The 25,935-nt window shown below is 51.1% G+C and overlaps 2 protein-coding genes across 6 annotated transcripts; one reads left to right on the forward strand and one right to left on the reverse strand.

Annotated features, from left to right (window-relative positions):
* The first annotated feature begins 7,630 nt into the window (after nucleotides 1–7,630).
* Lsm14b (LSM family member 14B) lies at nucleotides 7,631–19,468 on the forward strand. Of its 4 annotated transcripts, XM_074075058.1 has the most exons (10): nucleotides 7,632–7,839; nucleotides 9,508–9,671; nucleotides 11,033–11,168; nucleotides 11,973–12,089; nucleotides 14,701–14,868; nucleotides 15,122–15,199; nucleotides 15,408–15,569; nucleotides 15,879–16,029; nucleotides 17,574–17,758; nucleotides 18,293–19,468. In XM_074075058.1, exons 1-9 carry the CDS (start codon nucleotides 7,713–7,715, stop codon nucleotides 17,743–17,745), a joined length of 1,275 nt encoding a protein of 424 aa, XP_073931159.1. In that variant the 5' UTR covers nucleotides 7,632–7,712; the 3' UTR covers nucleotides 17,746–17,758; nucleotides 18,293–19,468. The 4 variants fall into 4 exon arrangements, with proteins under 4 accessions (XP_020023373.2, XP_073931159.1, XP_073931158.1 ...); XM_020167784.2 differs by lacking the exon at nucleotides 11,973–12,089 and having other exon boundaries at nucleotides 7,631–7,839; XM_074075056.1 differs by lacking the exon at nucleotides 15,122–15,199 and having other exon boundaries at nucleotides 7,633–7,839.
* Nucleotides 19,469–20,701: 1,233 nt separating this feature from the next.
* Psma7 (proteasome 20S subunit alpha 7) lies at nucleotides 20,702–25,915 on the reverse strand. 2 transcript variants are annotated; one of them, XM_020167799.2, is made up of 7 exons: nucleotides 25,736–25,915; nucleotides 24,142–24,268; nucleotides 23,321–23,445; nucleotides 22,680–22,802; nucleotides 22,106–22,225; nucleotides 21,503–21,565; nucleotides 20,702–20,923 (listed from the first exon to the last, which is right to left on the reverse strand). In XM_020167799.2, the coding sequence occupies exons 1-7, from the start codon at nucleotides 25,829–25,831 to the stop codon at nucleotides 20,831–20,833; spliced, it is 747 nt and encodes a 248-aa protein (XP_020023388.1). In that variant the 5' UTR covers nucleotides 25,832–25,915; the 3' UTR covers nucleotides 20,702–20,830. The 2 variants fall into 2 exon arrangements, with proteins under 2 accessions (XP_020023388.1, XP_020023386.1); XM_020167797.2 differs by lacking the exon at nucleotides 20,702–20,923 and adding an exon at nucleotides 20,945–21,320.
* Nucleotides 25,916–25,935: the final 20 nt, after the last annotated feature.

Raw genomic sequence — 25,935 nt, forward strand, 5'->3', positions numbered from 1 at the left:
TGCTTCATGCCTGTAGTTCTAGCTACTCAGGAGGCAGACATCAGCCAGGGTAAATAGTTTGCAAGACCCTGTCACAAAAATACCCAATACAAAAAAGGGCTGGTAGAGCGGCTCAAGTGGTAGAGTGCCTGTCTACCCCAGTACTGCCAAAAAGAAAGGGACTCGTGGGCTGGGTGTGGTAGCTTAGTGTTAAGATTCTCTCCTAGCACGTGTAAGCCCTAGGTTCCATTTCCAGCAACCCCCCCGCAAAAACCCCAAAAACCCAGGACTCACTGCCCAACCATGGAGGAGGGCTAGCTGACTACCTGCAGCTCTTAGAGTTTGGGGGCTTGCCTGAGGTACCGCTTTTTGGGATGGTCACAGCCAGTGGCTGAGCCAGCACTAGGACCCGGCCATTTCTGCTCAGTGTGGGGCTCCACATTGGACACTGTCCTCAGAACTCCCTGCTGGCCTGGCAGAAACGGTGTCAGGTCTGCATCTTAGCCAGAGGACAGCTCCTTGCCCAACTCAGCCTCCTCCTTGCCTCTTTTCTATGCATTACCCTCCCGTTACCATCTGGCACCTGAACTCCATCCTAGCATCTGCTTCCCAGAGAAGTGGGCCTGCAACCCTCCCACAAGGTGTTTGTGTGATGACAGTCAGGAAGGTAAAAGAGAGTTTGTTTATTCACTCAGCAAACATTTGAGGAGGATGGGTTACATTATGCTCGAGATCATAGGTTCCCCAATCTGGGTTTGCATCCTGGCCCTGCTCGGATGGTGGGCATGTGGCTTAACTGCTTTGATCTTCAGCTTCCTGTCTATAAAGTGGGGACAATGATAAAACCTGCTCCCAAGTGTTGCTTTGAAGAACATCTGTTAGATTGCTTAGCCATTGCCCAGCATATACACTACAATTATGAATTTCACCTGCTGTTATTTTTTCCTTGATCACTCATCTCCAGGTTTTTGCTACATGGGTTTATTTTTCTGTTCAGATATTAGAATTCATGGTCTGACAATTTCAGGGTAGGGACAGTAACAAGAGGATTGGAGGACAAGAGTGGTGTGAACCCAGGATTGTGGGGTGGGTGACTACTGTTCTCACACACGCATATGACCGGCTAGGGGGAAGGACAGGCTTCATGTGCAGCAACCCTGGGCTGCTCTTCCCAGCAGGGCATTTCTATGCATTTGTTTACTTATTTGGCAGGGTTTTGTTTTGTTTTGGTGGTACAGGGTATTTGAACTTGGGGCCTCCTGCTTGCTAGGCAGGTACTTTACCACTTGAGCCACTCCACCAGCCCTTGGAGGGCATTTCTAGAACTGTGCTGCTCTGCTGTATCTGCCTTGCTGGTCTGAGACCCTTGGATGACTGCAGTCAGGGAGAGTGGACACTTGATTCTGAAGCGCTCAGCTGAGCAGGGAAGAGACTCTGTCACCGAATGGAGGAACAGCTCATTGAGATGTGGATATCCTATCCCTAGCCACAACCAACATTGTAAACAGTAAGGGCTCCACCTTGCACCTGCCCGTGGGAATATGAAGTGGGACAGCCGCTTTGGCAGTTAGGCAGTCTCTTACAATGTCACACACAGAATCACCAAACGACCCAGAAAATGTACTCCTGGATATGCACGCAGGGTAAATTAAAACACACGTCCGCAGAAGTTTTCCTAGCAGCCTTACACGCAATAGCTAAAAAGTGGAAACAGCCCAAATGCCCATCAGCCAGAGAACAAGCCTGCATCACCAAGAAATGGGATATCACCCAGCCATAAAAAGGGACGACGTGTTGATGCATGCTATAACATGGGTGAGCTTATAAACACAGGCTAAGACAACGAAGCCAGTCACAAAATGCCACCTGTTGTATGATTCTACTTACATGAAATGTCCAACAGGCAAAACCGTGGAGACTGAGTCTTAAGTTGCTCAGCACTAGGGAGAGGGAAGGTCAGAGAAAAACTGCTACTGATTACGGAGTCTTTTTGGGGTGATGAAAGGCTTTGGAATTAGTGGTTGCACACTCTGAACATACTAACGTCACTGAAGTGTATGCTTTTAACGGGTGAATGTTATAGTATATAAGCATTACCTCAGTAAAACTGTTCCACAAATAAGTGACTGAGGGAAGGGTTCAAGTCCAACCCAGGACACAAGCGACCAGACTCTGGAGTACTGACTCTGAGGCCCCAGTTGCCACTTGAAGGAACTGTTGGACCCAAGCAGGACTCCCTAGGCAAGTGAGGTTTCAAGTCTTGGTGCTTGGAAAAACTCAACCCACCAGCGACTGCCTGTTCAGCAAAATGAGCCACTGGGAACATTTTGAGATGTCAGTGTCCCTGACAGGTACCCTCTGAAACAGCAAAGAGGCCCTGGGCTGGGAGACTGTCTTTCTCTAGCATAGCCTTCTTTCTCGCCTTCCCACACTCTGCCCCTCCAGCTACCACACGTGCCCTACCCGCTTCTGTCAGAAGTCATGGCCATTGCCTGCCTCTGTGGACCCTCAGCTCCTGGTGCACCATAGTTCTCCACAGGCAGAACGTTAATCTAGCTTTTACTCTCAGGGTTGTTAAGGCAGAGACAGAAGGAAAGATTATAGTGTTAGCAAGTGAGGCTCACACAGAGTAAAAACAGCCAAACCTCTGGGTTTTTTGTTTTTGTTTTTTTTCAGTATTGGGTTTGAACTTCTCCTTTGAGTTTTCTAGGCAGGCACTCTATGGCTTGAGCCACACCTCTAGCCCTTTTTGCTCTAATTATTTTTGAGATAGGGTCCTGCTTTTTCCCTGGGCTGGCCTAGACTTCAGTCTTCCTCTTACGCTTCTCACTATAGCTGGGGTGACAGGTGCATGCCACTTTGCCCAGCTATTGGTTGAGATGGGGTCTTGCAAACTTTTTGTTTGGGCTGGCATGGAACTTTGATCCTCCCAATCTCAGCCTCCAGAGTAGCTAGGATTGCAAGCTTGAGCCACCCATGCCTAGCAGACATGCCTCTAGCAGCATGGTTCTCATCTCTAGCATGCCAGCCTTGGGCCAGAAGGTCATAAAGTCTCAGAATGGGGATGAGAGCAGTCAGTCAGCTAACAAAGGACTGCTGGGTGAGGACAGGCTTGGGAAAGCCTGGACCATCTCTCTATTTACATGAGCAGTGCTCACGCAACACCAGGCAGTTACAAAGAGAAGTGCCCAGCCTGGCTGGGATGCTCCCCGGTAGGCTTTCGGGTTGTATGGCAACTCCCTAGGATGCACCCTACATCTTTTGCAAGGAGTCAAGATTGGATAAAATACTAGAGAAGACACTGTTAGAGAAGTAACTGCTCTTTCCCCCATTGCTCTGCTCCAGCCTCAAGGTGGCCCCCTCTGAGTATTAGCAAAGTATGAGCTAAGTGTAGAAATCCTGTCTGGTGTCTGTCCCCCACCTCTGAGCTAAGGACCAGGAAACAGGACACCCAGAGACTGGGAACCAAGGGTCACAGCAGCCAGCAGACTCAGATGGGAATCACAGTCCTGACACTCATTGGCTGTGTGACCCTGGCCAAATCACCCAGCTCAGGCTAGGTGCCTAGTTTCTTTATCTCTGAGGGGCTTGTCCACAGCATCATGGTGGAACACAGGGTCTGGTCCAGAACCCGAGTTCTGTAAATGTTGACTGCTGTGTTGTGGTGGGCGCTTTGGTAAGCTGTGATGAACTGGCCACCTTTTCTCTTGTTTACTTCCCATCCAAGTAGTATAGAGGTCCTGGGAATTTGCCCTTCACCCCAAACTGTTTTTGTGCTCTTCAAGAGGTCAGCCTCTAGCTGATAGCTTGTTTCTGTTCCCACAGTGTTGTCCAGGCATTTTTATCTCTGTATTTCTGAGGTGGCAGCTCCAGGGCTAGACCCACTAGAATCTGACATCTCGAGATCCAGTGTCTGGGTCTGCCAGTACTCCCATCATCTGACCAGCCACCCATCTAGCTGTACCTGGCTGCAGAACTGGGTATGGAGTTTACGGCTTCCCCAACATTCCATCACTGTCCCACTCCACATACCAGAAGGCTTGGCTGTCAGGGTGGGCTGGGGGTGTTTGGATAGGGGAGAGGAGATAGGAAAGAGGAGGGTGAAAAAAAGGGAGAGGAGGTGGGTGGGGGTAGGAAAGGAGGCAGGGGAGGAATAGGAGGAGGGAAGGAAAAGAAGGAAGGAGGGCTAGAGATGAAAGAGAGGAAGAAAGGATCCAAGGTCACATGAACTTCAACCCATTGATGCTCATTCTGGGAAGACCAGCCCTGCAGAGCCCTATGCAGGAAGAAATGAGATTTGGCTGGACCCAGAGAACAGGAGAGACCTCACGGTGCCTGGGGGATGATTTCTAGTTGCGTAAGACAAACTCTGCCCTTCCTCCTCCTCACTATCCAGCCCCCTGTGGTCACCATGCCCTGGACACAGCCTCCCTGGGCCTTGTAACCCCTTTCCTTGCCCAGTGCAAAACCAGCAATGACCTCCTGCCAAGCCTACTGGTGTGTCTCCCTTGCTCTCTTTTGGCTTGCTGTGGTGGGAGGGAGCTTTTCCAGTGCGGAGAACAGCTCCTCCTTCAGACCCTCCCTTGTGCTGGAGGAGGTTCAGATGAGGTTCCTCCTACCTAGCATGTTCTCACGCTTTAGACCACCGACATGATTGTTGCTTTATCTGTGGACAACCTATCCATGTTTTTCCTTTTTGGTGGCACTGAGCTTTGAACTCAGAACCTCATGCTTGCTAGGCAGGTGCTCTACCACTTGAGCCTCTCTGCCTGTCAATTTTGTGTTGGGTATTTTCAAGTTAGGGTCTTGTGAACTATTTGCCCAGGCTGGATTCAAACCACAATCCTCCTGATCTCTGCCTCCTGAATAGCTTAGATTACAGGTGTGAGCCACCAGCACCCACCTCCATGTTTTTCTTTAAATCAACTCCTTCCTGTTTTGTGTTCCTCTCACTAAGCAATTGTAGCTGTGAAATCAACTGTGTTGGTCATTCTTTTTCTTTGAGTCATAAAATAGTTTTCTGTGGCAGTACACCTTCACCTGCTGCAGGACACTGGCCAGCATGACCCCAGCTAGAGTGGCAATGCAGGGTGGGATGGGGGACCACGTGAGATGGCTCATGTCGTCCACCTGTTGCTGATGGGGACTGTTTAACTTCCTTCCATGCACACAGCAGGTCTTCATAAGTGACTCATGGAGGCCTTGGCAGCCACCTCTGTGGTTCTCCGCACTTCCAGTCTCTCACGCATGGTCCTGGCCACTATCAAACCCTTCACAAGCATCATCTTCTGAGGACCTAGAATACACCAGTGAGGTGGGCAGGGCACCTATAATCTCTGTTTAGTAAATGGAGTCTCTGAGGCCAAGTCTGACCTGTCCAGGATTTCCCAGAAACCTGAGCTCATTTCTCTACCTTCCTTGCTTGCTGGCTTGGTGATTGCCTGCATACACGTAGGTATTCGTGGGTGCCCCAGCATGGAAACAGACAACACCAGTTAAATTCTAGGGCAAATTTCAGTCCAGCACAACTGCTCCCCTTCTCATGTTTTTCCCAAGCACCCTCCATTCTTGGTGTTGGGCAGGACACCAGGAATGAATGGCAAGGCATGCATTCATAGACCTGGGCTGGGCACTGTATTTTTAGGCTCTGGGCATCTGCACTTCAGCTAGTGTCCTCAGCTACAAAGGCACGTGGAGGTCTCTGGGAGCTGAACCTCCCTCCTCCCCTTTGGGGCTCAGGATCCAGCTCTCTTTTGCAAAACAGAATCAGTTCCTATTAGTGAAGAGTGTATCCCCACCCACAACACGCAGAGGCTCAGAAGAAGGGACGCCTGCAATATAAAATCTGTGACCTTAAATTCCTTTTCTTCTTATACTGCAATCGAACTCAGGGCCTTTCTGGTGCTAGGGAAGTGCTTTACCAGAGTTACATCTCCCCAGCCACGACCTTGGATTCCTCAGTTGGAAAGGAGTTGGAAGGAGGCCCTCAGCCTCACAGAGGGATCACCAGCCAGAAGGTCGCTGAGGTGCTCACAGACCTACCCCAGCAGGTAACCTGCTGGGTGGGCAAGATTGCACTGTGCTGACCGTTCAGGTCAAGAGACCGCTCCTTCTCTGGCAGGGCTAAGTCTGTGTCTTAGTTTTGTCTCAGTTCTCCTGAGTAAAATTTTTCAGGAGCCAAGAAGCAATTCTAGTTCACACAGGTAAACCATGGCAGATAAAAACGGACTTTTCTACCTTCTCTTCTGCTTCCTGTACACCTTTTACCCTCCCTGAGCAGAACGCTGCCAGGTTCTACTGGGTAGGTTTCACAAAGGGCAGCAGGTGGGGTGGGGGTACAGTGTATAGCACTTGGGGTCCATGGTAAAAGCTCTCTGAGGACTCTCCAGGCTCTCCTGTAATTTACCTGAAGGCTGGGCTCGTTTTCTCCTCTGTAAACTGGGAAGTGACAGCACCTATCTGGCACAGTGATGAGTTGTTATCAGCAGAGTTAGAAATACTTTTTATATCCTGACCAAGTGCATATATGCAACATAAGTGAAATAAATGCTTCCCAAACAGTACTTATTTTCATTTCATTATGCGGGATGCTGTGCTGTTTTCCATCTCATTCTATTTCATTTTATAAAATGCTGGTCACTACCCACAAAATTTTTCCCAGTACCCAACACTGGACCCTCATCTGACGTTTATGGTAAAGAAACAAGCCAAAACAAAAACCCAAGCACACACGCAGCGCGCACACGAGTACAATTACGAACCATGCTAAGCCGATCCAAGGAAAGTTTCGGGAGGTGTGGGGGAAGGGACAGCAGGGCTCTGGGCTGCAGCTCGGGGAGCAGTCCAGGCGGGCAGGTGTCCCAGGGCCGCCGAGCCAGGGTAGAGAATCAGGATTTATTTTAAGGGCCCGGAGCGGGCGGCACGTTTGGAAGGAGAGGCAGGACTCGAGAGGCGCGTTCGGCGCGTTCTGTTTACGGGGAGCCTCCAAGTGCTCCAGGATCGAACGGCCCGAACCGCATGGGAGTGAGGATCGCGGTGCACTCTACCCGGCGTGGAGAATCCGTCCGCGCCCCTCTTCGGCAGACAGCTACACTGAAGCCGGAGTCCCAAGCCCGGGAGCCAGAAGCTGCCTGAGGCGGGGGCGGGGCCGGCACGCGCGGTGGGCGGAGCTTGGCGTCCTTCCAGGCCCCGCCTCGGCCTCACCTCCCAGTTTGCAAACAGTGGCTAGCCGCCTGCCCGGCGCACGCGCACTCTCCCCCGCCCGCTCAGTCTCGTGCCTCATGCCTCAAGCTGCGCGCGGGGCCCGCTGGGAGACAGCCGCGCAGGTTAGGGACAGAAAGCCCGAGTGGGTCGCCCCCAGCCAACGCCACCCTGCTGCGCAGGCGCCGTCCCGCCCCCGACCGGCGGGGCGGCCATATTTAAAGGGGGCGGGCGCGGCGAGCCAATCGGCGGCGGGCGTGAAGGGGCGGTGCGTGGCGGCGCAAGGCCCCGGATGAGGCTGCGGCCTTGCTCCTCCCCCGCTCCCCTCAGAGCCCAGTCGCGCGCCTCGCTCCCCTCGCTTGCTAGCTCACTCGCTCGCGGCCCCGCAGGACCCCTCGGGCGCGGCGGGAGGCGCCCCGGCGGCGGCGGCGGCGCGGAGCAGCGCAGGAGCGGGCGGCCAGACGACCGCGCGGTGGCCAGGCGGGCGGAGCCCGGCGCTTGTACCCCGCGCCCGGCGCGCCCCGGCCGCCGCCATGAGTGGCTCCTCGGGCACCCCGTATCTGGGCAGCAAGATCAGCCTCATCTCCAAGGCGCAGATCCGCTACGAGGGCATTCTCTACACCATCGACACCGACAATTCCACCGTGGCGCTCGCCAAAGGTAGCGGCCCGCCGCCGCCGCGCGTTCAACCGCCGCCCCAACAGCCCCGCCACCCCCCGCGCCCGGCGCCCCCGCGCCCCCGCGCACAATGGTCTTCCCCGTTCTCGCGGCCGTGGCGGCGGGGCGCGGGGGCTGCGGCCCGGGCTCGGGAGGGCGGGGCGGGCCGGCGCCGCGCAGACCATCCCGCAGGTGCTGGGGGCGGGGCGCGGCCGGGACCCCCGGGCGGGGCGGGGCGGGGCGGGGCCCGCGGGCCTGCGCGCTCCTGGAGCCCATTAGGCAAGCTGGGCCCGCCGGGTCCCGCCGAGCCTCCGGCCCCGAGAGCGACGGTTGGCCGACGGGTGCCGGGGTCCGAACTGTTTGTCCCGACGGGGCCGTGCGTTTATGACAGTCGCCTGTGGGTGCTGGCACACTTCGGGGGACTCGTTTGGGACCCCAGAAGTGCAGAAGCAGTGGGCTTGTGCAGGCAGCGGGAGGCCCGGAGCCTCTTTGTCTCCATCCTGCAGAGAAGATGGGCCGCTCTTCCCTTGCCTGCCTGCGGGAGCGCGGGTGCAGCAGCCCGGCTGTGTGCGGGGCCTTTGGTGTCCATGCACGTCTGCCTCGGGCAGAGGGAGCCCAGCGGCCCGGGAGGCGATCCTCCCAATCCCGAGAGCGTCCCCTTTTGAAGCCTGGTGCTCAGAACTGGCCAGATGCAGCGCTGCAGGAGAGAGCTCAGTACTCCGAGTCTTTGTGTTTACTTGAACCCTCCGGACTGTACTAGCTTTGCCGTGAGATGTAGTGGGACACGCTGAGGCCCAGAGTAGGTGCTACTGCCCTCAGTAGTGGTGCTCCTGTTAGATGAGCCTGCTGCCGGACCTAAAGGAGCCTCGGAACCCTACGAAGCAGCAGTGTGGCAGGAGTCCTGGACTCCTGCCAGTAGGTGGTCTCTTGGGCTGGTGTTTCCTTAATAGAGGCTGATGTTGGGGGTCCAGGTTATGGGACCCCCTTTGTGCTTTGTTTCTGTGACAGCTATCCGGAGCTGTTTGTGTGTAGAAAGTGGGTAACATTCACCTTACTGGTTCTTTTGTTTTTTCCTGGTACTGGGGCTTGATCTCATGGCCTACACTTTGAGCCACTCCAACAGACCTTTCGTGTATGTGTGTTACCCTGGCTAGCTTTGAACTGTGATCCTCCTGGTCTCTGCCTCCTGAGTAGCCAGGATTACAGGCGTGAGCCACTGGTGCCCAGCTAACTTACTAGTTCTTGTCTAAAAAAACTGCCTCCCCAGCCACAGCGCATGAAAGTTCAGGCACAAAACAGCTGGTGTTTCTATCTGCAAAGTCAGATGTGAATAGGGAGGTTTTGCGAAGCAAGCTTTGTTTGGCTAAGCGCTCTGCATGTTGGTGTGTTTGCACTGGAGAATATGGAGTGTGTTGAGACTTTCAGTCCATGAAATTTTCCTCATTGTCTTCCATGGCCTACACTCTTCCGAGCTTTACCAACTGGTGCCTTGTAGGTATTGTCCTCTGAAAATTAGGGGATTCAGGAGCTGTTGAGCTGTAAACAGGGTGCTTTGCTAGGCAGGTCAGAGGCCCCTGTCAGGGAAGGCTGGGGAGCTGTAGCATCAGAGCACTGATAGAGTGGACGTGGCCCAGGACAACAACTTAACCCTTCTTTTTCTCAACCCCTAAGTGAAGTCCTTTGGTACTGAAGACCGTCCCACAGATAGGCCTGCTCCCCCAAGAGAGGAAATTTATGAGTACATCATTTTCCGGGGAAGTGATATCAAAGATATTACTGTGTGTGAACCTCCGAAAGCTCAGCACACACTCCCTCAGGATCCTGCTATTGTCCAGGTAAGTACGTCTGTTGCTGTGCTTCTGTGTGGGCACTGTTTCTAAGAAAGGCTGGTTTCCATGTGGAACTTGACATCCTCTGTTGGCCTGAGTGCCCAACTTGAGAAATAGCCCTTTAATGAGAAGTGGCCTAGTTTTCACCTAGGCAGTTGATAATCCCGTGGAAGGTGTGTAGGAAGTAATATGTGTGGCATGGCCCCTCTGGAAAGAGGCCTTCAGGTCAGTGTGTGTGGTGTGCTTCTGGTCTTGCTTGGAGTTAGGGTGCCTGGGGCATCATATTTGGAGAAGTCAACACCTTAGTGACACGGTGTGAATGGTAGAAGATGCTTATGGGGATGACAGGACTCTTAAGTGTCCCACTGTTAACTTTTCGTGTGTGGGACACTGAGTTTGCAAGTCTTAAGATGTGTGCCTGCCTGCTAGGTTATGGCCCAGGATTATCAGGGAACCCAGATTAATTTTTCTTCATTTGTAAATTTAAATTTTCCCTCGTACCTCTGGGGTTCAGGCTGTGCCAGGTTCTGAGATGGAGGTATACCTGGAAGGTAGGAGCAGGTGGGAGAGCTTCATTTCAGAGCACTTCTGGAAGCTTGGAGAGTGGGTGCCCTGGGACTTCAGAAGAGGAAAGGGACTGAGCCAGGCCTGTGGGTAAGGAGGACATAGCCAGGTTAGGGGCAAGGGAATGTCAGTCCCCAAGTTAGCAGGAGTGCTCCTGTAGGCTTGGTGAGCAGAGAGCAGTGGGGAAGTATAAGTAGTTTCAGGCCTACAAAGCTGTACCTCTGCAGAGGGGCATGTCTCCAATCCAGGGTGCCATTTTCTCTTGTTCAGGAGGCCAAACTGCTGATGGCAGAAGGGAGCAGAAATTTGTTATTGTTGTTGTTTTTAATAGGTTTATTATTTTAGGACTCGTATATGTTATTACAGCTTCTCAGTTTGAATTCCTAGTTTGGTAAATATGGATAGACATAATCCATGTAAATGAAAGGTCTTTGATACCTTCGGTACCTTGTAAGAGTATAAAGGGGTCCCAAAGAGACAGGGAAATTATACTATTTTTAATAATTATATTAAAGGGGTCGGAATCAGACATTGGAACCAGGAAGTAAAAACTGAAAAACTCGAGTCCTGTTAAAGGGTTTTAATTGAGTTAGAAGTTCATATTGGAATTACATGGCAGCTGGGAATAGGATGGGGAAGAAGCAGCTTTGACCATGTTGGAAATGCCCTCAGGACTGTCCAGCATGTCAGGAGTGTAGCCTGACACAGCAGGAGCCACCTCCCCATTTGAGCAAGAGCTCTGTATGGACTCACAGGGTGACAGGATGGCCTTGTATTGCTTTCACCTGTGTCTTGTTGTTCAGTCTTCCCTGGGCTCTGCCTCTGCCTCGCCCTTCCAGCCGCATGTGCCTTACAGCCCCTTCAGAGGAATGCCGCCCTACGGCCAGCTGGCGGCCAGCTCCCTGCTGGGCCAGCACTACGCTGCCTCCTTAGGTCTAGGTGAGTGACTGTTCTGCCTGCTCAGCCACCCCGTCTGTGACAGCAGGAGGTGGGACAACAGACCCGGAGGGTAGGGACATGCCACCATGTCATAGTCTGCTCCTGGGTTGTTTATCAGCATGGGCTTGATAAATTACCCAGCGCAGCTTCAGCTCTTTAGCATGTTTAGTGACTGCTCAGCTGATGTAAGAGGCAGCAGAGTTTTGCACCAGATGATCCAAATCAAAATTGATCTGACATGCAGATTGGATCCGAGTTGGAAGTGCTAGTATATGTGCCTCAAAGAAGAAATGCCGACCTAAGTGTTCATTGATGATTTCTAGCTGTTGGCACATGTTTAGCCTATGCTGTCCTATTATGCTATTACATTCTGGATTATTCTATCATAGGTGCTTTGCTCAAAAATGGTTTCAACCAAGGTTGACCAGTAAGAGTCTGTTCTCTGTGTTGAGAGTGAAATCGACCATGTCCTTGACCTGGACGTATCTCTGTAGCTGTGTTTAGGACATAAGAGTTGGAGGTGGTCCATTCACCCTTGCTCTGACTCCAGCATGAGGCAGCACAGGCAAGGAGCATTAATGGGTCCCAAATCAATTCTTCAGGTTACTTGTTTGTCTTGATTGTTGTTCCTAGTGTGATAGGTGGCCTCTCAGCTTGGCTTACTGTTTCTAAAATAGGTTTGAATGACCAAAGTGTCCTATGAGAGGTTGCTTGGCTCTTTCCAAGCTTGTTAGACACAAGACAAGTATGTCCTGACTTATTTGTGTGCTTTCTCTTTGCTCTTCTCTCCTTTCTCTTCTTTAGAGAAGTTGGTAAGCCCTCCAGCCTCAGCCGCTGCTTCCAGCCCTAGTTCTTCTCCATCTCCACAGCCCGTTTCAGAGCTTGACATGTCCTCAGAGCCACCTCAGCTCACTTCCAAGGGTAACAGCAGTTTGGAGAACTAACTGCATGCTGTCTTGCAGATCATTCTGAGAGCAAGGGGGTAAACCGAAAGCCAGAGTAGAATGACAGGAGCCATAGGGATCATTCGCTAGGCCCAGGGATCAGTGGCACTGCTTTTGTTTGGTGCAGTACACAGCCTGATTAATTAACTACCATAGTTTTAAAGAAGGGGTTAGATTCAGCGGAGCCCCATGTTCCCTCTGCCTGGGTCTGCTTTGACCTGTTCACGACCACTATGCATGAGAAGCCACCTGGAACACAAAGCTGTTTCCCTGGGGTTCGCTGGGTTCTAAACATGTTCTAGATTGCTGCGGTGGAGCTACTCTATGCAACTTAAGAGCGGCACATAGGGCACTGTTCAGGACACTCAGAATGGAGAACTTGCATGACAATCCCCAGATGATTGGCTGGGTCAGTAGTGTTGTTTTGAGGACCAGATGATCAGTGCAAGTATCAAGCACCTGTTTTCTGCTGAGGTGGCAGCACCTATGGGGTTTCTCAACTATCCCACATTCTCATGTACCCTCAGGTTCTGACATTCATGCTGCCAATTCTGCAACACCTGTTTTACATAAGGCACCATGCTGTGTGTATGGCCTGTGGGATTCCGTCCAGGAGGCTGCCTAGGGCTCCTGTTTTGGCAAATGAGCACTGGTTGGGCTGTTTGCACTTACTGCTTTCTAAGTCCTGCTGGACTTCAGTGTCTCTGAGTTAGAGCAGTTGTAATATTTTTTCCACTTAAAAACCACAGTAGATTGCCTATAATTCCAGCCTTGCAGGAGGATCATAGTTCAAAATTAGTCTGGGCAGAATGGCTCCATCTTAACCAACAAGCCAGGCATGGTGGTACAAACTATAATCCCAGCTACTTGGGAAGGCATAGGCAGGAGGATCGCAGTCAGAGGCTGACCTCAGGTAAAAACGTGTCTCACACCTGTAATCCTAGCTACTCAGGAGGCAGAGATCAGGAGGATTGCAGTTTGAAGCCAGCCTGGGCAAATAGTTCCTGGGACCCTATCTCAAAGAAACCCAATACAAAACAGGGCTGGTGGAGCGGCTCAAGTGGTAACGTGCCTGCCTAGCAGAGCCTAGCAAGTGTGAGGCCCTGAGTTTAAGCAACAAGGGCTGGGGGCATAGCTCAGGTGGTAGAGTGCCTACCTAATAAGTGCAAAGCTCTGAGTTCAGATCCTAGTCAGATGAAAAAAAAATAAGAAAAAAAACCATCCATCATCCTTAAGACCATTTACATAGAACTACCTATAGGGCAAGACTTTTAATTTTTAAATTTTTTTTGATGGTGGGACCAGGGTTTGAACTCAGGGCTTTGCACTTGCAAAGCAGGTGCTCTACTACTTAAGCCACACCTGCAGTTCATGTTGCTCTGGTTATTTTGGAGATGAGGTTTTGAGAACTATTCGCCTGGGCTGATCTTGATCCTTGATCCTCTGGATCTCAGCCTCTCAAGTAGCCAGGATTACAAGCGGGAGCCACCGGGTGCCGGGCTCAATGGGTTTGGTTTTATAGAAGACACGTGAGCCCAAGATTCTTGCTTCATCCATTCCTATGACTGTAAGAAGCAATCATACTGAGTGAGGTGATAGTCCTGAGAAAGTGGTCAGGGTTAGTTCCCATCACAGAGGACCCTCATGAATAGCTGTCCCCAGAGTGCTTTTCTTGATCCAGTTATGTGGCATTTCTCCATAGTACTTTCTGTCCAGTGTACAGAATCAGACTACAGATGTATTCCATTCTTTACCTGCATTGAGCTGCCCCTCTGGTATTAATTACCCCATGATTAGGACTCATCCTCCCATCTCAAATCTCCATGCATCTCTACTCAGTTCCCAAGTGCCCACTTACAGAGATCCCAGGAACTGGGGGAGAAGGGGAGTTAGAAGGGCAGCAGATGAGGCTGGTGGCCTTAAATGTCTCAGATTCAGAGGATCTGTCCCTGTGTCATTAACACCACTGAGGCTCAGTTTTGGGGTTGCATCTCACACAGTACTATTAGCACAGCCCTTTACCAAAGCCACTTGGGAGCTCTTCTTTGCTGTATGAGGAGCCTTTACTCTTGAGAGGCTGTGGGCTATTTCCTTTACTGCAGTCAGTTCTTACCACTTTGTCCTGTTTTTCATAAAACTTAATAGAATTTTCAAAGTTGGACCATTATACTTTCTAGACAGTCTCAGTCTGGGCTGTTTCTTCCCACTGTGGCCCAGAATAAAACATCCTGAATTCATCTCTGAGCTGTTGAGCCTCTTTGGGGTTAGTGTTTGTATAGTTCTAGGAAAGCCATTTGTAAACCTCTGGGGAGGCGCCTGTTTGTAGGCATGGTGTTTCTTTCCCTCCTTGAAGTTCCCTAGCTTGGAGCTCAAGGATCTGGAACTCCTGAGATAATTGTCCTTGGTGTCACCTGAGACTTGGCCTTCTGCTGCCTTCTGCTAACCTCAAAGGTAATAGGCCTGGTCTGGGGGAGCGCATCTTGAGTTTAGACCCTTGTTAGGCAGTCGCTCTCTGATGCTTGATGTGCCAGTCAGAAGAGAAGTGACTTTTCTTCTTTCTCTGTTTGTAAATCTTCCCCTCAACTCAGGAGCTGGTTTTCCATCTGCCTCTGTCGGCAAGAGCCCCATGGTGGAACAGGCTGTCCAGACTGGTTCTGTTGATAACCTGAATGCCAAAAAGCTGTTACCTGGCAAGGGCACCTCGGGGATGCAGCTTAATGGTCGCCAGGCGCAGCCAAGCAGCAAGAACACCAGTGGTACTTGAACATTTACTCTAACTCTGCAGTTTGCTCTGTGTTCTAAAAGTGCACACTATTTACTGGGTTATTTTTTTTAAATATTAACCCCCCTACCCCCGCATCTTAAACTCCAGGTGCTTTTGCAGGGCAGGTCTACATGGCAGCTTCCCTCCCATGGAACCCCGCCGTGTAGTGGTGGTGGTTCCTTGCTTTGATGACTGGGTTCTGGCTTCTGCGGAGCTTTGCCTTAACTCTTCCTTTTGCGCCTTAGATGTAGTCCAGCCTGCAGCTGTGCACACTCCAGGGCAGGTGAATGATGAGAACAGAAGGCCTCAGAGGCGGCGGTCAGGTAACACCTGTTGCCACTTGATTTCTGGAAGCCATGAGCAGTAAGCTACGCTTTGCTTGCCCTTTCAGGGGTGCAGGGGTGAAGGTGTTCCTCCAGTATGCTGCGCCCCCTTGTTGTCTGTTATGTGTCTGTAAGTTACTTTCCAAGTAAAGCTTGAAGCATCAGTTTGGTGGTTTGCTTCAGCTATGGCTGTCCTGTGGTCTCACAGGGAATCGGCGAACAAGGAATCGCTCCAGAGGACAAAACCGCCCGTCTAATGTCAAGGAAAATACAATCAAGTTTGAAGGCGACTTTGATTTTGAGAGTGCAAATGCCCAGTTCAACAGAGAGGAGCTTGATAAAGAATTCAAGAAGAAACTGAACTTTAAAGGTCTGATCCACATAAAGGTTGTTGTCTCCCAAGAGTGTCCCTAGAATGCATTAAGAAAAGATGGGAAGCAGTTGGGGTGCTGACCAGTCTGGAAACTGGAATTGACTGAGGAGCTAATGAAAAGAGGAGTTTGAGGGTAGATGTGTGCAACCATCATGACCAACAGTCAGAAGGGGTCTCTTCTTAGCATGAGACACTTAAGTACAATGTTTGGGGCCACGGATGGCTGCTGAATGGACCCCTGGAGAGAGATCTCTGGAGGGGTTGTGTTTTACTTCTGCTCCTTCTTGTGCTCTGCTTCTCCTGTAGATGACAAAGCTGAGAAGGGGGAAGAGAAGGACCCGGCCGTGATGACCCAGAGTGATGAGACTCCTGCTGAGGAAGACCTTCTGGGGCCCAACTGCTACTATGACAAATCGAAGTCATTCTTTGACAATATCTCTTCTGAACTCAAAACCAGGTGAGAGCCTCAGTGGAGTGATGGGAAAGACGGCTATTCTGTGAGTCTGGGTTCTCTTACCTGAAGACCAGGTTTGGAAGCTCACATTGCTACGGTTTAGGATCTTACATTTCTATATGACACGTACAAGAGTCCTACGTGCATCTGCCTCCTTCGCCCAGGATGTGGTGTGGGAAGCCTCTGGCAGTCACTCAACCTGATGGGACTCACTGAGGTCAAGCCCCTACACTGCCCACTAGGCCTCAGGTTTCCCGTTTCCCATTCAGTACTTCCACTCTGCCTGCTGGTCCTGCTGGCCTGCTACCTGAGGCACCTGGTAGAGCATTCTGACATGAGGTTCCTTCTCTTGATTGTCGGCAGCCAGTGACCACATTGTGTTTATCTTCAGCACCTTGGATGAACATCTGGATTGTATAGACAGTCTGCAGACCCCACGTCCTGCAGCTCTGCACCAGTATGCTGCTGGGCATAGAGGAACAGCAGGAAAGAGCTGGGCAACCCAAGCGTGTGCCTAGGCTTTGCCAGGGGACTGTGTGTAGCAAGGAGTGCATCAGAGAAGTGCTTGTTGGGGAGGCCCAGCGGTAGAAGGTAGGCAGGGCACAGTAGGTCTCAGCAGCACTTATGTGGAAGGGGCTTTTCCTAGTGGAGCCAGTGCCTGCTGAGTCAGAGGGAGCGGGAAAGGGTTTATAGGTTGTAGTGGTGACGTTGGCTGTATTCTGAGCCATCCAGGCGCGTTGTGCTGGTGCTGTGCTGTATCTTGGTGAGTGGCTGAAGGAAGGCTGATGTGGATCCTGGACGGCTAGGCAGGAGTGCAGGGATCTTGGAGTAGGGTGACCATGTGGTAGAGGGACAGGCTAGAGTCTGAATGTGGGTTTTTTTGTTTTGAGGGAGAGGGGTAGCAGGCTAGCTTTGAACTTGCTGTTCTACCTCAGCCTTCTGAGTGCTGTGATGATAGGCTTGTATAATCACGCCTGGCCTCTTTGAGTGTGTTTTGAGGGTGGTACTAAAAGGCTGGTTGACTATGGGAAGTGTAGAATAACTTCATTGCATCTTGTCCTGAGCAGTTAAAGGACAAAGTCACCCTTCAATGAGAAAACCTGTGGGTGCATCAAGCCTCTGTGCTGAGGACTGGAGCTGCCTGTGAACACCTAGTAGGGGCACTAGGCACGCAGCTGCATACAAGGGTTGCAGTGGTGGTTCTGTGTTCTCATCTTCTCATCACCCTGAAAAGCAGAAGCACATTTTGGGAACCTTGTTTTATAACGTCTAGCTCTGCCTCTCCTTCATCTTGGAGAAACTTGAGTCTGGAGGGGTCTGTTTTGTTCCAGTCTCAGGCCTACTTGGGGACTGGGCTCCCCAGCACCCCTGTCCTTGCCTAGCAGGCAATAGGGTTTCCTTGAGCCAGGTCTGTGTCCCCTCACCTTGGTAATGGCCATAGCAACAGCCCATTCTTCCTGCCCTGGGCTGAGGACAAAGCGTCTTTGAGAAACTTTTGAATTGGTGCCGCTGCAATCAGAACCATATGTACCTTGTCTTTGGTATAGTTCCAGGCGGACAACATGGGCTGAAGAGAGGAAACTCAACACGGAGACCTTTGGTGTGTCAGGAAGGTTCCTGCGCGGCCGCAGTTCTCGTGGTGGATTCCGAGGAGGCCGGGGCAATGGGACAACCCGGCGCAACCCAACTTCTCACAGAGCTGGGACTGGCAGGGTGTAAGGCTGTAGCCGAAGTGAGTAGGGAAGCTTCTGGATCCTTTGGTGGGAGATGTTAAGCCAGGCATGCTTAGGTAGAGCCTAGGAGCTGGGAAGCAGGCTACCTGTCTTCTTCCTACAAAAAGAATGGCCTGAAGGTGTCTAGGCCAAACTGAGGGGGGCTCCTAGGAGCAGCGAGAGCCAGGTCCTAATCTCTCTATTGGGGATAGAGAGCGAGGACCAGTGAGTTGTCGTGGGCTGGGTATTTGCTGCTGGCTGCAGTAAGAGTGTCACAGCTAAGTCTGGCACTGAGTTCTTAACAAGGCCCCATGTGACTGGTGTGTACCTGGGTCTGGGCAATGTGTCCTTGTGCAGTGCCAGGTGGGATCTGGAGAGGCTGGGGTGTCCTGCCACTAACTGCCTCCCAGTCCTCAGTGTGATAGGAAGGTGGCCAGCCTGACTGATAGGGGAAGGAGAGTTGCCCATTTCCTTTTCTGGTAGCAGTGCCTGGTGATCTGGGCAGCTGCTTAACAAAAGGTGCAGACATGCTCATTTCTTGTCCTCTCTTGCAGGGTGCTGCTGAAGAGGCACAAAAAATGGCGCTGTGTGTATATAAAGACATAAGGAAACGCTGCACTTACAGGGAGAAGTGGTCCCATTGTTTACTGAGTTTGGAAAATTCCCATACTGCTCCTTATGTTTTGGACTTACCTGAACTTAGACATGGTCTGAGTTAGAACCACTTGTTTTTTTGGGAAGTATTCATGGGTAACCTCTTTGAGGTGTCTTGACCTACATTTCCTTTTTGGTTGCGCACAGCCTAAATCTAAGGTTTGGTATTTTGCAAAAGGGTTTCTATAGCAAACGCTTGATCCTCACTTTGTGACTGTTTCTTTTTTTATGACAGCTTTGACTTTTAAAATGGAACCAAATCTCATTTGGCACACGGGGCCAAGTGCATCTCTGTAACCCATCTGGCCCCTGGTGCTGCTGGCCTGGCATCCCCATTGCCAAGGGTGGGGTCTCAGGAGATAGTCAGGGCCAGCACAGGGTGGGCTGGACATGAGGGGAGGGTGGGCAGGGAAAGAGGGGAGGGTGTCCCATGGATCATGTTGTGTAATGCACCAGTGACGTCAGGGTTGGGGGCTGGCAGAGGGTGGGTGGACTCAATAGTGGGAAGCACCCCTGAACATGAGCTATGTAGTGTCAGTGTCACATGGAGCCTGGATTCTGTAGGCACTGAGGCTTAGGTTCGAAGCCCAGGACAAGCCCCTGGTCTTCCTGTCCTGTCCCTATTAGCCTCTGGCCCAGGTCAGTTAGTGTTGGACTCGGGCCGAACACTTCAGTGTTCTCATCCACTTGGAAATGAGCCAGTCTCTTTTTTGCAAGGTCAGTTGACCTTACTTTCTCTTGATTGTAAATAGTTCTTGTGTGTTTTTGTTTTAAAGATGGGTGGAGGGAGGATGGGGATATATATTTGTTGCATGAGTAAATTGGTCAGACCTTCAGTTACACGCATGCGTTCTTCTGGTTGACAGGGCATTTTGTTGAAAATAAGCACCTTGGTAACTAAATCCCTTTAAAATAGCTATAAAGGCTTTAGTTCTGTATTGATTAAGTTTCTGTAAAAGCTTGGGTTTATTTTTGTAGGACCTGATGGCTGAGAGTTAGAACATAGCATTGGGGTTGCTCTGTTGGGAGTATTGTAAATTATAACTATAAATAAACATGCAAACCTTTAAAACTTCTTTTGCTGCCTGAATCATGTGTCACATCCAAGGCTCGCTCAAAGGCAGGCACTGTTAAGGCCTGGAGTACAGTTGGGCTGCTAGGGTTTGGGACAACTTGTGGTTCCATGTGGCACTCCAGAAAGGAGTGACCTGGCTGGTGTGGGTAAAGTAGAAAGACATGCTTGGTTCTCACTATAAGCCACCCTTCTGATGTTCCACTCTATAGTCTGTCTAAAACTAGTTTAGACAGTTTCTGCTTTACTGTTTCCAGATTTTTTTTTTTTTTTAAAGCAGTCTTCAGAAGACCAAAAGGTATATGATCAGGTGCTTGGTTTCCCCTTCAGTACCTGCCTGTGTCTGTAGCTGTCAGGCTCCAGAGCAAGAACCCTCAGCAGGCAGCCTTCCCTAAGAGGAGGAGAAGCTGCTAACCAGTAAAAAGAAAACCTCCTTAGTGGGCACAGTAGATACGGGCAGCTACAGCATCTCTGTTTTCAGTTTAACACTGGTGACTAATCTCACATTTTATGCAAGCTTAAATTTATATGGGCCTCTCTTCAAAAGTAATGTGTAGTAAGACAAGGGCCAAGATGGGAAGCTGTAAGCTGAGGCAGGCAGCAGTGTAGATGCAAAAAGTAGTTCAAGGACCCGAGGGCCAAGAAACCATGACGTAAACTACCCCTGGACTGAAAGCCAAGAGGTGTTCCTATTCCTATTCTGGCTAAAAAGCGAGAAAGGGCACAATCAGACTACAACCTTTAAGGTAGAAAATAAAAGAACACGTCAAGATGCAGTCTATTAAAGACAACCACAAACCTAGTGTTTTGAGTCAGGGTCTTGCTTTACAGCCCAGGCTGGCCTCAAACTCAAAATCCTCCTGCTTCAGCCTCTTGGGTGCTGCTATTTCAAGCATGTACCATCATGCCTGGCTCAAAACTAGTTAGTGTTGAACATACAGCTGCAGCTCTGTGGCATTCTGAGTCAGTGCTATTTGTGCTTGTGCCCTCAACACTACTAACTAGGGGGACTTGAATGGAGCTCTAAAAGAAAAAGTAAAATCACCGTGTTGAGAAACCTCTAAGAATTCTGGTCTGCTGGGTTCCAGGTGCCTCTGCAGATACCCTTACTGATAACTGGCACAAGGGACAGACAGAAAAGCAGTCACTGAAGCAAGCACTCAGATTTAAAATGAGATTTCATCCCCTAAAGAGCCACCATAATTACACCTATAAGATACACATTCTATTCACAAGGTTAAAAAATACGGACGTTTATTGGGTACTCAGACAGTACGGGCAAATGGATGGAAACACCCATGTGTCACTGAGACTCGTCCATGGCTGAGTTTAAAGGCTGCTGCTCCAAGTGAGTTAGTTTGCTTTATCACGATGCTTTCTTTTGTTTCTTCTTTTCATTTTCTTCTTTTTCTTTTTCAATTTCGGCAACGTATTTCTCAATTTCTTCAGGATTTAGAATCTATCCCCCCAAAAAAAGTGTGCTCACAGTTAACCCCTCCTGCACAAAGTGCAAGCACAGCACTATGGGGCAGGGCGGCCTGATGCTGGGTTCGTATCACAGCTACTCCTTTCCACAGCATCTTGGAGTGGCTTCAAGGAAAGGGAAGCGATGGTGGCAGCCAGGGCTGCAGTGCTGCTGACAGCACCCCGTCAGCTCACCAAGAACACGAGAGCACTGTCTTGAACCACAGAGGGGAAAGTGGGAATATTTGTAGACATTTGCAGGGAGCTAAAATCACAGCAGGATGGCCCACAAGAATGTTGTCCCTTCAGAAGGAAGTGGTCACAGGGCCATTCTGTCCTGGCTTTGGCACCAGGAAGTCTTTGCCAACACTTCTCACAGATTATGGCCCACCCTGATGGCCGAAAAAAATTCCACAGGTAAAGAAAGTGAAACGTGGGTGTGGTGGCACACAGCTATAATCCCCTACTCTTGGGATACTAAGGCAGGAGGACTGTGATCAAGGCCAGTTTGGGCTACACAGTGAGACCCTATGAAGGGGAACTCCCCCCAAAAAAGGGCAGACTTGGCAATTACCTTGAGAGGCTGATCTCGCCTCATGACAGCAAGCTCAATGTTTTTGCCACCTGACTGGACCACCTTGAAGGAGAAAACAGGGCATTTAGATGTATCCACCCTTAAAACCAAAACTATTTTTTTTTTTTTTTTGGTGGTACTAGGGCAGGTTGCACTTAGCTCATGGCCAAGCTATTCTTGAAAAGGCCTTAAATATACTGCCTAACCAAACCCAGCATCCAAAGGCTTTGTCCCAAACACGCTTCTGTGTGAGGGCTGTTGAGGATATCTGCACCTCCTGTTGCACAGCAGCCTGCCTTGGACAGGTGGCAGTGGCCACTGAGAAGCCCAATGCCTGCACCCCTGGCCTAGACCATTTGGCTTCACTTGCTTGCACCTTCAAGGTCTTGATGGAACTCATGACCCCCAGCCACACGTCTCTCTTAATTCTTCAACTCAGCAATAGTAAAGCCTTTGAAGGCCAAGGGTCCTGAGCCACACAGATTCCACTGCCCAGTACACAGGCTCACGTCTGTTTTTCATGCTCTCCAAGGAGCAGGGCACTTTCGGCGGACCATGCCCTACGGCAGGCCCACCTCGCCCAGCTTTCACATGCACACTTACTTCCAGGAGTGCCTTGATCACCAGCTTGATGGTCAGATCGTCCGTCTCAATGGCTTCATCAGTGTAATTCTTCTCCAGGAACTCACGCACTGACTTGGCACCCCGGCCTATAGCATTGGCCTGAAAAAGACCCATGTGTGCTCACACAGCACTGGATGAGACAGCCCACAGCCAGCCGGTGTGGGCTGGCCAACTGCTGCCCTCCCAGGGCAGGGCCTGAAGTTTGCTCTCCAGCAATGTGAAGTGATGACCCAGACCCAGTCACTGTCCGTTGTAAAGGGATATTTAAAACTGGTGCTGAATCTTAGCAAGGACAGGATTACACTTTCACCTCTTTACCAAGAGAGACTTAGGAGTTTTAAACATATGCCCTATATCCTCATCTACCTCACTGCCCTTTGATACTATTCTAAATAATGTTGAGTGAATTTTTTCTCACATTAGTAAACAGGTGGCATGTGTAGGTGGACTAAGCTAAGAAACTATCACCTGTTCAACACAGGCTCAGTGCCTCCCAAAGGCCCCTACCTCAAAGCCTCCCAGCCCAAGCCCCTTTGCCTTGCCATGGACTCACCTTCCAGGCATGGTATGTGCCTGACGGGTCAGTCTGGTACAGTCTGGGGGTGCCATCAAAGTCGAAACCCACAATGAGGGCAGAGATGCCAAATGGCCTGCGCCCATTGCTCTGCGTGTAACGCTGGAAGGAAAAGTCAGTGCCATCAATCATAAGAAAATTCATATGACATCCAAAACAATGGTGCTTAGTGAATGGATAAAGATATTTAAGTCACTAAGGCCACCCCAAGTTATTTGCAATTCAAATAAAATTTGTAAATAGCTTTCAACCTTCCTCCTATCCTTTCTGTATTTTGGCTTAGACTCACCTGGGAGTGGAATTGATCAAAAAGTTCAACTGAAGCTCCCGGAAATTAATTGACAGACCCCCAAACATTCTGACTACACGCTGGCTTTAAAGAATGGCACCTCACTTATAGAGTGGGGGGTGGCTTTTAGCCTTCTTCCAACTGCTTGGCAAATGGCTGTTCAGGAATGGCAAGATGAAAACTACTTCTCTCCGGAAGCATGAATTAAGACAGCCCAGACATCAGAACGATGTCACCAAATTGAAAAAGCCAGATTAAGTTACATGCACATGCAGGATACTTTATGACCACAGTGACTGCTCTACAACCAGGTGGGTGAGCCGGCACCCACCTGCTTCAGACTGGCGATGTAGCGGGTGATGTACTCCACAGTGACTGGGTCCTCCACGGTCAGCCGGTGGCTCTGGCACTCTACCCGGGCTCTGTTGATGACTATCCTTGCGTCAGCAGTGAGGCCTGCAATGAGAGCAGAAGCTTCTGCCACAGCCACTCATAGCTCCAACCAAGGACAAGAACTGCACAAGTGGGACAGCATTAGACCATCGTCAGATTCCGAAACCATCCTCTGAAACCTAGGACCACGGCCACTCTTAGTGACCAACAGTGGACCTAAATGGCCTCTGGAAACTGCTCCGAGAAAACAATGCATGAAAAACTGCGTATAAGACCCTATTTAAACATGCTGAATTGTGTTGGGAATGTTACAATTAAGCTAATCCCTAAGTTTGCTAAGGTGAACTGAGATCTTCCTAGACTGATCTGCTGAGGGGGGAAAGGAGTGAGGCTACAGTAATGTGATGGCCAGTGTCCACCTTGTCTGTGGCTATTAGGGTGAAGGCAGGGCACTGCCCTCTCTACCATGCCACAGGTATAGGGTTGGTTGGCTGTAACATATCACTGACCAACACAGGTGAGTAAGAGTGGAGGTTACTGTTCCAACAGAGTAAGACAGCAGCTTGGGCAGCATGGGTTTGCATTCATTCAGCCACTTTGTGTTTTGTCCACGCTGGGGTGGCCCCCAAGAAAACTATGGCCACCAAGTTTAACGTCCACAGCCATTTTTTTGTTTACCTGATTTACATGTCTCACAATTGCCCACCTGCCCAACTACTGTCTCAAGCTCTGCTCCTCATCAAAACCCCAGACTGGTACCTGCAAAGGCCATGCAGACGTTGTCATCCAAAGCACAGATCTTCCGCACTGTCCTTTCATCTTGTAGTTTAGCCACAGATTTCTTTTCCACACCAAGAACAACAATGTCTCTTCCTCGAACACCAACCTTAAATAAAAACCGCAAGATACCTGAGAATGGGGTGCCACCAGGTGTGATGCACAAGCGTGGATGTCCCCATGGAAGGTGTGTTCATCCACATCTGGCCTTCCACTTGTCTGTCACTGGTCACACCACACCAGGCCCTGCAAACCCAGGGCATCCAGGACATCCTGGAGCTAGTGCAGGTATCTGATGCAGGTGCCAAATCCTGTGCTTTAAAGTACTGAAAGGTAGTTACAGCAGTATTGTACCTTGCTGGTAGGCAAGCAATATGTGTATGTTCATTTTAACCCAGTGAACAGTCCAGTCCTAAGCCTGTGACAACCCTTTACTGTGTCAGGTGCTGCAAAGCCAGTGGTTCTGGAGCTGTGAAGCTGCAGTAAGGCCTGTGCACTCTCCTGCCCTCTCCAGTGTGCACAGTTCTGAGAAAGGCCTAGTTTGCCACCAGGTGGACAGCTACTCATTGTTTAAGGTCAACCTCCTTGTTAATGGCAGGTACCAGGTAATCACTGACAGTCGTGTGGGAAGCATCTCTGCAAGGTCCCAGTCAACCCAAAAGCTCTGCACACACTGCCCCTTGTCTGGAGAGTTTCAGTTTTCCTGAGCTGACTCACGTTGGCCTTCAGCATCACCGAAGGACCCAGAAAGCTAATTAGGTGCAGTACGCAGACGCAGGTGGCAGGCGGGAGCACTGGGGAAGTGGGCATCAGAGTTCTTGGGGCTGGGTTAGATCACCAGTCACATTGGGGCCCTTAGTGTTAAAATAAAGACTCAAAAGGTGGAATTACTTCAAACTTCAGAGCCATGTGTGCTGTTTTCTTTCTGCTTACTCAGATCTCTGAACAACGGAATGATAAAAGAAAAACGTCTGTCTCATGGTTGAGCTAGTAACACTGGCCGGTGTCAGGAAGACACCACTTCACCTTTTCCAACAGCGTCGCTAGGGTCCCTAAACAAGAGCTGGAGCAAGGCGAGAGGGGCAGGCTGAGGCAGGAACCAGCGTTGGCAAAGCGGTCAGACCCGGAAGCAGCCTGTCACCAGCGCAGGCAGCGGGCCGCCCTTTGTTCTCAACGCCCACCTGGGCCTGGCCGGGGAGGCTCCAAGTCATTGCTTGCTGCGGGCACAGCAGTCAGCCCTGCCCGCCACCTGTGCACCTGGGACTTCTGCTCCAGGCGGCGCGTTCGAGACCAAGATGGCCTGGCCCCGCCGCCGCAATCAGCTCAGAAGCGGGCCCGACACAGTTGCCCGTGTCAAGACGCCTGTTCAAGTCACCAGAATAACCGCCGAAATCGCCCCGGAGTGCGGCACGGCCACCACCCGCTGGGCGTCCCTTCCCAGAGTCTCCAGGCCCTCCCGCAGATCGCGCCGCTCCCGCCGCACAGGAGCGCGCTCCACCCGCAGGCCGCCTGGCTCGCGCCCCGGGAGAACCCCCAGGCCCCCGCGCGCCCCGGACCCCGCTGCGCGCAGGCTCACCGCGGTCGAGCCCTTCTTGACGGCCTCCTGCGCGTACTCCACTTGGAAGAGGTGGCCGTCGGGCGAGAAGACGGTGATGGCGCGGTCGTAGCTCATGCCGGCGGGCGCAGCAACTCTGGCCGCAGCAGCTCAAAAGCGCACACTCACGGCCTGCGCCGCGCCCGACGCCCCGCCCCCACGCCGGCCACGCCGATGACATC

The sequence above is a fragment of the Castor canadensis genome, chromosome 5, assembly GCF_047511655.1.
Source record: "Castor canadensis chromosome 5, mCasCan1.hap1v2, whole genome shotgun sequence".
Lineage (NCBI taxonomy): Eukaryota > Metazoa > Chordata > Mammalia > Rodentia > Castoridae > Castor > Castor canadensis.